Source organism: Polistes canadensis, unplaced genomic scaffold (assembly GCF_001313835.1).
Source record: "Polistes canadensis isolate GaletaPanama2010 unplaced genomic scaffold, ASM131383v1 scaffold_52, whole genome shotgun sequence".
NCBI classification, from domain to species: domain Eukaryota; kingdom Metazoa; phylum Arthropoda; class Insecta; order Hymenoptera; family Vespidae; genus Polistes; species Polistes canadensis.
In genome coordinates, this window is record NW_014569599.1 from 820,274 (window position 1) to 832,408 (window position 12,135).

General features: G+C 31.3%; 1 protein-coding gene across 1 annotated transcript; it reads right to left on the minus strand.

Annotated features, from left to right (window-relative positions):
• Window positions 1–246: 246 nt before the first annotated feature.
• On the minus strand, window positions 247–7,861 carry LOC106785542 (innexin inx1). Its single transcript, XM_014746123.1, has 4 exons — window positions 7,534–7,861; window positions 4,094–4,201; window positions 3,529–3,684; window positions 247–3,293 (listed from the first exon to the last, which is right to left on the minus strand). The coding sequence occupies exons 1-4, from the start codon at window positions 7,783–7,785 to the stop codon at window positions 2,715–2,717; spliced, it is 1,095 nt and encodes a 364-aa protein (XP_014601609.1). The 5' UTR covers window positions 7,786–7,861; the 3' UTR covers window positions 247–2,714.
• Between the last annotated feature and the right edge of the window lie 4,274 nt (window positions 7,862–12,135).

A 12,135-nucleotide genomic window follows, 5' to 3' on the forward strand; every position in this document is an offset into this window, starting at 1 on the left:
TCTACACGGGTTCGTTCACCCCATACTTCTAATATCCAAAAGTAAAACTAAACTATCGAGAGGAGAAAAAGAAATAATACATTTACGATCCCGTTAGAGAGAAGATCAAAGGATTGCTAATGTATTAAGAAATTGGATATAGAAGATTCTCAATTGATTGTTTGGATCATCAACTCACGATGATTGTTGTTTAACTCGCGTTGATAAGAAATTAAAACGTCAAATGAAATCGATAATTTAAATCGGTGTATATATATATAATTTATAATCCCCCAGTATACACAATTGTATTATAACATTTCTTTGACGTTGGCCTTCGTTGTGCATACAATAAAACGAACACAAATAGCGCGACACAGACGTCATAGAAAATAGATTGACTCATGTGATGACCGAGGTGGACGATGAAAATCGATTACGGATTTCTAACAAATACACTATAGAAACTTTTCTATCTAATATACAAATCAATAAACGTTAATAACGAATTTAATATGGATTTTGTCGGTAGGAAACGATAGGACGGATGCTTCTCGCCATCAGCAAGCTTACTGACTAATCCTAACTCTGTGCGGATTTCACCAAACTAACGTGGTGGTACCAGAGTTCGATGCCAAAACACTAATTCATGGGCTAGTCGTCACTCTTCACCCCCGTGACGTCCTCTCACTCTCTTTCTCTCTCTTTCTGTTTCTTTCATTCTTTCTTTCCACATATCTTTTTTCCTCGTTTACTCTGTCCGTCCGTCCCATTTTTATTTTTCTATTTTTCACACCCTTCTTAATAGTTCTACTTTTTCTTCTTCCTCTATCTTTCTATCCCTATATCTATCTCTATCTCTATCTCTATCTCTATCTCTGGGATCAAAAGCAACGACACGATATAATCGAAGAGACGGCAAGGAAAACTTTTAAGAATCCACCCACGCGACTTGACTGACTTTACAAAATATATATCGCGTCCCATTTCAACAACGAAAATGCTGGACGTTTCCAGTCACTAAAAGATAAACGTATTCCGTCCGTCTGCCGTTTTCCAACATTGTTGATATACGCTTGTCTCCTCAATTTTACGTATTAAATGACTCCTCTTCTTCTTCTTCTTCTTCTTCTTATTTTATTTCTTAGTTGATGGATACCATTTGTCTATCCCACGCTAAATCCTACGAGAATGATAGAAAATGAAAATAAGGTAATATCGATTTGGTTTTGAACCATCAACGTGATGATATAATAAAATAATAAATAATTTCTTGATCATTTCAAAAGTAATATTTCTTTATGCAATCGTATTTTTCTTTTCTTTTTTTTTTTTTTACTTATACAAAATAACTTTTGTTTATTTTGTTAAAGCTAATTTGTGTTGTGTGTCTCTTACGTACTACGAAGAAGCTGCTGATAGATCTACGACAGTTTATTGTGGAAGTCTTTTTTTTTTTAATAACAATTAATAATTGCTATCGTTGTTGTGTGTTGCTACTACTGGTTTTTTTTTTTTATGCTGGAACACATGTTGGTCATTAATTGTTTTATAAAAATTGGTCACATCCTAAATAAACGAAATCTTACTTATATAAACGATAATAATATCGAGTAATTATAATAAATTAATTTCGACGTATGTATGTATGATGTATGTGTCGAGATAATTTTTCACGTTGACAAAATAAAAAAAAGAAAAAACATAAAATTATTATCCTTCCTTCTTATTCGCAAATAAAAACGACGCGTGTAAATTATAAATACCATTGATTGTAAATGATTCAATGATATATTAAATATTTCTAAGAATGAAATGAATAAATCAGTTTGAAATTAGCTAATAAATGAAAATTAATCACAATTGGTTTTACAAAATGTATATAGTACCACGCACGCAGCATTCATATTTTTTCCAGCATACGAATGAACTTGTATGTTATCAAAAGATTATGAATATTATTAAAATAATTATTATATTACAAAGGTTCTATATGCTTTATGGAAAAATGCAATAGAAACGCACGAACAATCTTCGAGCAACAACGACATGTGGAACGTTTGCGAAGTGTACAAGATTAATTAATCTTTTAGATCATGAAATCGATACAAATAAAAATGACCCATTCAGACTCAGACGCATGTATATAAAAATTAAACAAAAAAATAACTAAATGCTTATATGATTTTTACAACATGTTAAATCATTCTTATAATTCTTTTAATAATCTCCTATACGTTACTCGTAAATATGATATAGTGAATTATCTAAATCATGTAGTATCAACTACTGGAACGAAATAATATTTTTACCTTATGAACTAAAGTTTCCTATCACTAGAGTTCCAAAATTGTTATCAAAAATTATTGAGAATATATCCTTGTTTTCTTTTTTTTTTTGTTATCCTACAAATTATCTTACGATAATAATAATGTCATTGGCGTTTCAAATATTATTATCAAAAATGGCGAAATATATCTCATCCCGTTTTATCTATAAAATATCTTACGACGACTATTCATGACACATTTCAACAATTTGTTTTTTTTTTTTTATATCAAAAAATGACGAAAATATATAATTATCAATTTTTCATAAAATATATACTACTCAATCTCGTGTAATAATGAAACGTGTCAAAATGAGTCACTAGACTATCGGTCAGTCCTTTTTCTTTTATAATATAGTTCAACTAAATAAATTCGATATAATTTTACAATAAGTTCAATAAATTTTTAAGCATTGATCGGTGGACATTTATGGGAACTAAGTTTTTTCGTTAATTCTTCGATAAATTCTATGTAAACAACACCGTCCATGTTCCACGAAAGAGTATAAAGTATCCACCAATCACCGATATCAACTTTTCTACAAATATTAGAACATATTTCAATTGGTATGGCAGACGAACTCAAATGCAACAATCTCGCTCTAATTGATCGTGACAAAAATATAGCAATTCTGTAAACGAGCAAACCAATCAAGCCAATGCTGAGAATCATAAACCAGAACCAAATGAAGATGTAAGTCTTCTCGTTGACTATGTTCAAAGGTAATACGCATAATGAATCGTGCGTTTGTATCGTACCGGAAGATCCATATTTGTGAAAAATGCATTTAGTAACGCGAGGGAAGACATAAATCATGTGATCATAACGATCCTCTTGCGGGCTACTCGACATGTGTAGAATCCGTAAACCATAGCTTAAAAATTCTCCACCGAAGAAACGATTCATCAGGTATAGTTGTCCAATGATGTTCACCAGACACAACAATTCGCAAAAGAAGTAACGAAACACGTACATTTTGTGCCCCTGAAAATAACAAATAATAATTGCTGAGTTAACTCGAATTGAATTCAATGAGACCAAATTGAATCTAACACAAGTAGTCTCTGAACATATATATATACACCCCTTTTACATTTTTTTTCTCTCTAATTATTCATAAACAAAACACATTCTTGTATTTTACATTTAACACAAGTATCATAACATATCACAAATGTCTTCTTACATATTATATTATATATAGATTTTAAATATTTACCGATGAATGTGACAAAATATATTTCATCAACATAGATTTTTTCTTGTTCAAATTTTCTTCTTTGTCAAGACCATAATTCATTCCCATGACCAATGAATCCATCAGTTTACCTTCCCACATATTCCAGAGCCATTGAGGTATATAGCACAAAATTGCCTAAGAAATGATAAAACAGTACAACTAATTAAATAAATAATGTAAATATAAATGGAAAGAAAAAAAAAACAAACAAATATAGATGAAAGAGAATTACGAAAAGAAAAGGGAAGAATAAAAAGATTAAATGTATAACCACACGCGCACGGGTCTATGATAAATCAAATAGAAAGAGACAGAGAGAGAATAGCAGAAGAGGTTGGTTGTAAGAAACTCGATGTGTCACTATAAACAGATGTCAATTGAATCTATAATAAGAAATTGTAAGAGTGGATACATAAATCCACTGTACAAAGGACGTATCATAATATGAGACGATCGGATGCATTTATTGTAAGTCTATATTATTTCTTATCGCAACCCAACAGTATGTCGCACGTGCAGGATTCAATGATAAAGAAATGATTACCTGGAAGAATAGTACGAAGCAAACCCATTGGTAATAAGGATAGTATTTCCTTGCATGTACATCTCCAAAGTCATTCGCCACTCCTGGATGTGCCACCTCTTTGCCTACCTATGGACATACGACACTTCAATAATAGGATGACAATGAAATCATATACTTGCATATCAACGATTAATTTAATACACGATACCAAATATGCTCTCACACTTTAACGCTTACATTAGAAATCATATATCTCTATAAAAACCAAACGTACTATAATTATATATTTTTATCTCTCTTACTCTCTAAGATCCCTTTCTAAATTCTTATCTCAAAAGTTTATGATTGCAAATCAAATTACATGTTTTTTTTTTCTCTATTATTTTAGCTCGATAAATCAATATTTTATAATACAACTTATCTAGGTTGCATTTTATTAACAATTAAAATAGATATCCAATGGAATTTAAATGAAATCACATTCGTTGTGTTCGTTTATTGAATAAATGGAAACAATTAATTTGAATAATATCATTATATATATATATTTCGTTGTACAGGACAATTCAAAAGCCATGCATTATTCAGAAACGACAAATCATTTAAAATAATTTAACAATTATTACGTAAGGGAAAACACAAACAAACAAATAATTATATTTACACATTTCTGGTATAATATAATAAATACTGAAATTGTCTTCAACCATCACAGTAGAATTTATGCAAGCCTCGGTAAGAGTTTCACAACGTTTGCTGCAATTTTTCGTAGTCCCTTCACCCCCTTCCCTTCTGCACTTACGCTCGATGATAGATACAACAGTGTTTCGTCTATTTTCATCGAGTTTACGCAGACTGTTTTTATAGACGGTTTTTTTTTAGCCGATTCGAAGAAGAAGAAGGAAAAAAAAAAGTAGTCTGGAGGAGAGAGAGGTTTAATGACCTAAACGACCACAATCTACGGAGAGAAATTATATGGTTTCCTAAAAAAAAAAAAAAAACTGTTGCAACATAAGTATCGTGGAATTTTATTATGAGTGACGGTGTTTGTGAACCCGTCTTACTGTAATCGTTAATTCATTTTTCGAAAAAATATATATATTAATAATAATAATTTGAATTGATATAATAAATTAAAAAAAAAAAAAACCCTTTTAAAACATATGAATTGAGTTTGAAGTTGTTTTACACACAAATGTATTTTTTTTTTTAATTAACAGTCACAGAATGGCTGGTATTTATTATAAAAGTAAAAAATATATGATTAATTAGTTAATATTAAAAACGATATAAATAAATGAATGTAAATTGATGAAAATCAGGATAATATATAACGGTAGTGTTTATAAATCTTTAGATATATATATAACATATACACCAGCTATGAAATTGACCGGAAACGAATAAGTGGACCTTAATATTCTCTTCGTATGTGAATGTTAAACCGTATATATGTATTATATAGTAAAAGAACAGGGGGGTCTTGACCATTAAAGATACAACACAATGTCGGCGTCCCTTTTGTTTTATGCACTCGGATATGAGATTCGTCATACACACTGAAAACGAACGGAAAATGTTGAGTAAGATTCAATGTTCCAAGAAGATCTAACTCGGATTATTATTTTTATTAGTTACTTCAGAAGAAGAGATGATAATAATATAATAAGAAATCCTTGACAGAAATATTTTCTTTCTTTCTTTCTTTCTTTCTCGAAATATTTACATAGAAAATTTCATATTTTTTTTTTACACAAAGATAAATATAATTAAAAAAAAAAAAAGAAGTATTTATTAACAATCGAAAGTTAATTTACCAATTTATCATTCATAGAAAAAATGATTTATATTTGTTAAAAGTTTGTCCGTTTTACATAGAAAAGAAGATACACAAACCGCAAGCAAAACATGTGGGAGACAAAAGAGAATCGCGTAAGCGTTGAATAAGATAAACCTTATTTTTTTCTTTTCCTTTGACCGACTTTCTGTAACACATCGCGCCTAGTTTTTAAACGAATCATTGAGAAAGGAAGATAAGGGGGAGGGGGGAAGGAGGAGGAAGAGGGTTGGAACAAAATACGATTATCCGTATGTAAGTGATAAGAATCTCTTGCGGAATAATTAAATGATATATAATGAGACACAAAGTTATTATGATGAGGTAAGTAATATACATACATAATACATATATATATATATATACATCTAATGTATTTAAAAGTGAATTTTTCTATACGCGACCCGCGCCATAGTTTTTTGTCATGGTGCCTACGTAGCGGAACGAACTAAGATAACGTGAGAAAAAAAAAAACACGCGTGTGTGTGTGTGTGTGTATCGCAGGGTTTGCTGCTGAAGACATTTGTTTGCTGATAATTTCTTCCATATTTTTCTGTAGAAGAGAAAACAGTGATAGAGAGATTATATTTATGGAAACTAAAATACGTATAATAATACTACGTTATACGATCTCTTTCGAAACAATGAATTATTTATTAATTAAAAAATATTTCTTTTTTTGAAAATTTTCGTGTTAATCATTCGTAGATTATTTTCTATATCCTAAAAATCATAATACATCTTTTACACAATCATTTGGATAACGCATATTGTTGAATGTACGTAGGTGGCTGTAACATAAATACTTTACATTTATTTAAAAAAAAGTAAAAAAGTAAAATATCCTTTCGAAAGTTAATATACGATACGATAGAAGAGACCTTCCGATTTTGCATTGATTCCAGATATATGTAAACGATATATATCCTATAACGCGTGTAACAACCCCTTAAGAAAGAGAGAAAGAGAGAGAATGAAAAAATAGAAAAAAAAAAAAAAAGCTCGAAGTATCGATAATCTCGCGGTTGTTGATACTCGCAATCCGTAATTGTATCGTAAAAGTAATTAAATTCGATCTTCGATCTATCGAGTACGATTTTATCAGACGTTGACCAATATCTATATACAAATATCGATTGACATGAATCGATTTAAGTAAATCGCTAGAATAAATAGATCTAAATTTGAAAAGGAACATTGATGCTAGAACATTTTAATGAATGATTCGTAGAAGAAATAATACTGATATATGTGTATTTATATATATATATATATATATCACACGTGAATACTTTAAATGGCGTTACTTATAGAATAATATCAATCAACGTGTTGAACCATTATCGAATTGTTGAACGATTCAATTTAACTAAACGACTTCTTCATTGATAAACCAAAAGCCTTGATAAGGATTAATGCTATACGAAGAGATTTATTAAAAGGAAACTAACCTAGAAAATATTAATCCAAATAAAAGTTCCAAGACGGGATGATCTTTCTGGTGTAAACAAAATGGCGCGAATTTTTTAACAGAAATAAGAAGAGAAAGTGAGTAAGTAAGGGAATACATGATGATAAATATTAGGATAGGAAGGGAAAAAAAAAAAAAAAGTACATTTACCTGTCGACTGAATGCATCCGGCATCGTAAACGTTGAGGTTATCCAGCAGTAAGTGTTGATGACATGTTGGGGTAGGCTACTATCCACGATACAGGAAATTGGATTTCCAACATACTGATTAGCAGTGATTATTAATGAAAATGCTAGAAGCACCACCGATGTAAAATTGTTGTGCAGTCGAAATATCAAAGAACCGGTGGAAATTTCTTGCCATTTGAGATAATAAGCGAGACCACCCAGAAGTCTTAACATGATTGTTATTTTATACTTTTCGTTATGATTTAATCAATTTTTGTTTAAATAGTAAACAATATTTTCTTCTTCTTATCTTTCCCTTTTATATATATATATATAAAAAAAAAAAAAGGAAGAATATATTGGTCGTAAGAAAATTGTTTCAATAAGCCGAAATACACGTCGACCCTTCGTCAGCCAGCCACTGTTTAATAATAAGTGTGGCCCACAATTTAAGTAAATACTATTTCTTCTCGAAAAGTGAACGACAAATGACGATCCTTTTGGTCCTCTTGGTCTCCCCCACCCTTTTGCTATGTGCGTTGCCCTTCACCACGCTTGAACGCGTCCTCCTCCTCCTCCTCTTCTTCCTCCACCTCCTCTATTTCTTCTTCTTCTTCCTTTTTCTTCTTGCTTGCTCGGTACAAACCGGCAATGAGTGATAACTATGATGATGAGAAGATGACAATAATGAGAATTAAAAGGAGAACGCGCGAGTAAAAGAGATAGAGAGATAGAAAGAGAGAGAGAGAGAGAGAGATGAGAACGAGTGAGGTCAACGAACGTAAAATGAAACAAAAGGAAATAGAAAAGAAACAACCTAGGTTACTAGCAACACAACCACCCGTAGGACGCACAACCGACCGTCTCGATACGAATCGGGACTAGTTTTGCCCTTACCGATACATTTTTCGAACACGTGTTGAGCTGCGCGCGACTCTGACCGAATGCAACCGAACTCGACCGAAAACAACCGAACTTAAGTTTATGGCGCGCGAAACAGAAAGGGCCCTTTCTTGCTTTCTCTCTCTCTCTCTCTCTCTTTCTTATTACTTTTCTCTTTTCCCCACCACCCCGTTCTTTTCTCTAAAAAAACAAAACAAAACGTTCTTCTAAGTAAAAGTAATCTAGTATATTATATATATCTTTTCTTTATTTTTCGAATAAATTAAACGTATAGAAAAAAAGAACAACAAGCAGTTGTTTTCAATATTCGTTTATCTATCTTTCCTACTTCTCTCTATTCCCATTTTGTATCCCCTTTCTCCATCCCTTTTCAAGGTTTCAAACTATCCCCTCTCTTCTTTCTCTCTCTCTCTCTCTCTATCCATAAATTTACCCTCAAATTCTTTCTCTTTCCGTATCCCCCATTTTCCACTTTCTCTTTTTCTTCCTCTTCTTCTTCTTTCTTCACTCTTAGCAATTGAGAATAGTGTTGAATTCTATTGAACGCAACCGACAAGTTACGTTGTTATACATAGGCGTAGAAAAACGATCTGCAAGATAGTTGTATCTTTATGTATGAGTGTCTCTGTGTGTGTGTGTGTGTATATATATGATGCGTTAGCTAATTTGAAATGCGTTTACTACTTCGATTCTTCTTTTAATTTTATTCGTAGATCGTAAATATTATACGCACGTCGTAATACGCGTGGCAGTACTCTCGAACACCGACTGACGATGAGAACACCGCAATGGTTTGTTGTTTCTCCAACGAAAAAGGGGGAAGGGGAAAATCGGTAGCACAAGAGGGGCTCGGCTGCGGATGCCGGGTGCTCGTTGTACTTACCGGAGGGGGAGCAACACAACTAAAGAGAAAAAGAGAGGGGTATAAGCACAATACGAAGAGGGGACCAGATGTGATCTCTCCCACCTCGTCTACATATTTTTTAACTCTCATATAATATGATGCATGCATGTGTGTTACATCGTTCTATCTTTCTTCTCTCCCTTTTTTTTGCTACCAATGAGTTACACACGACATTACATACACATACATAGAATACTGCATGCTCTCTCTCTCTCATAACATGTTTTATTATTACCGTTAGATCCGATTTTCGTTCTTCATACCACGAGGTTTTCTCTCTTGATAGTTGGTACTTTGATATACGACTAATAAAAGGGCTTTTTTCCTTGAGTCCTACGTAACAATAGAAAAACAGAGTCAACGATCGTTACGCTTCATTTGGTGATTTCAACGATTGGGTAGATCGTACGTTGCATCGATTATACGATAAATTGTATAAGAGATGAATGTAATAATGTGTATATCTCTGTGTGAAAATTTTTTCCGTGATTGTGTAGTTTCAAGAGTCCTTTTTGTTTTGATACTGATCGATATATATATAAATGATCAAACGATTAATTAATACTTCATTTTCAATTTTATGTTTTCCCCCCAGATTTGTGTTTATAAGAGAAGTATTATATATTTTTCTATATTTTTTGATTTCAACAATATATAATGATAATATTTTTACAAAATACAATAATTATATTACTTTAGCGTGGATTGATTTTATATAAGAAAACAAAAGAAAAGATTTAGAGAATAATTAGGATCATAAAGAGATGATCGTACCGAATGAAGTCGGTGCTGCCAGCTATCGAACGCATATAACATTACAGTGTACATGAAAAAAAGAAAAGAAAGAAAATAAAAAAAAAAAGTAATATCTATCTCTCAGCTTGTATTTTTTGAACAATATTATTTCCTACAGTTGTTCTCTCTTTTTCTTCTTCTTCTTCTTCTATTACAAATGATTTCAAACGGTCGAAGTAATCGGATAAGGTTCTTAAGAATTTCTTAGAAAATTTCAAAAAAAATGAGAAAACGTCGGACCGATAAAATTCCCATAGAGTTTGAAGAAAAAAATATCACTAAGGGAGTCTGACAACTAAAAACCCGTTTATGTACAAAATAGATGAGAAACACATGTGTGTTACTATATATATTTTTCTTTCAGGCATAGAAGGAGTCAAGTTTTCTTGTCCTCCTAAAAAAAACAAGATTATATCGATCGATTCACAAAATTTCTATATTCATAATACCCCATAAAAAGAATCGTACAAATAAAGGCCATGTAATTTATATAATCGTTTGAAAAAATTTATACGAATCTCGTACAAAAGTATTTTTTTCCTTAGAAATATCTTTTTTTTCATTTGACTGAAAAATTTCATTAATATATTTTTTTACAAAGATTTTATTGTTAACACTTTATAATCCTCCTCTTCCTCCTCTTCCAACCTTCTTTTTGTGAAATCTTGCTCGAAGGTCCTTTGAGAGAAAAAAAAAATATTGTTGAAAGTTTCCTTCGAAACGTACTAAATTCCGTCCCTTCTCTCTCTCTCTCTCTCTTTCTCTTTTTTCTGACCGTTTCTTTTTCTTTGGTCTCCTTGAATGCACGGTCAGACACAACGAACACCGTAGTCTGTAGTTTTACTTTCTACTGCATTTATAAGTCTCTTTTATACTTTTCTTTTCCTTTTTTTTTTTAATTTTTTTTTTATTTGAACATACCATATAAGTACTAACTACCAGATGATCGTGGTATCGTGAAATGACTATGACTAACATTACTTGCAAAGATTACTTGATTACTTACATTCTTCCGTATTCCTCGCATACGAGCTTTAAGTCATCGCAAGTTTAGAAATGTTCTTTTTAATCGTTTACTTTGAGTCACGAATGTGTGTAAATGCATCAGTAATAATGAAATCACAGTTTTAAAAAAAAAAGGAAAAATTCAAATCCCATTAACCCGCATCCTGCTTCCGTTCGCGACGTCAAGTTTTTATATATGTGTTAAACGCATACAATACGCGTCATACCTATTGTTTATATTTATTACTTTTTTCTTTTTTCTTTTCCTTGCGGTTGTGTGTTTCGCGTTATTCTACGTTAAATTAATTATTTATAGTGCACATTTCGTAACGTTCGAAAAAATAATAAAAAGATTGTGAAAATATTTAATATATTAAAAGTTGGTAATAAAAAAGAAAAAAATGATACGTTGTATCATACAATATAATACAATTATATTTATATAATATAATAATATTATATACCTCCTATAAAATAAAAATAAATCTAAAATATATACTTGTATAACAATATATAATAATAAAATTATTATATATCGATGATGACAAAACATAAATATTTCTTTCAATATATAAAACTCAAGGCAAGTTTTTGTCTTCCTACGTCGCTGCATATGTTAATGTTCCTGCGTCCTCTTCACCGTACCAGAAGCGGTTCACGAACCAGATGTGCAACATGATGCAACCAACAGTTGTAACTTTTGCTTCGGCACAGCAACGCGATACTACAGAGCATGCTTTTCCTCGACTGTCTACTATAATATCTCAACAGTTAAGATATCCGTCTTCTTCTTCATCTTCATATTCTTATTATTATTATTTTTTTTTTCTTCTTCTTTGCAAGGACAATTTCAAATATATGTGTGTGGTAAGAAACGTTGAGTCTCGCGTTTTAACCTTTCCCCAAGAACGATTTTTGTTTGAGTTAAATATTAGTATATATGATGAGATACCTAAAATAAATATTCATCGTCGATA

Coding starts and splice junctions, on each gene's coding strand:
- LOC106785542 (XM_014746123.1), bottom strand. CDS start 7,785: ATGTTAAGACTTCTGGGTGGTCTCGCTTATTATCTCAAATGGCAAGAA. Junction 3,685..4,093: donor GCTTCGTACTATTCTTCCAG/GTAATCATTTCT, acceptor ATCATTTCTTAG/GCAATTTTGTGCTATATACC. Junction 3,294..3,528: donor ATATTTTGTCACATTCATCG/GTAAATATTTAA, acceptor TGTTATTTTCAG/GGGCACAAAATGTACGTGTT.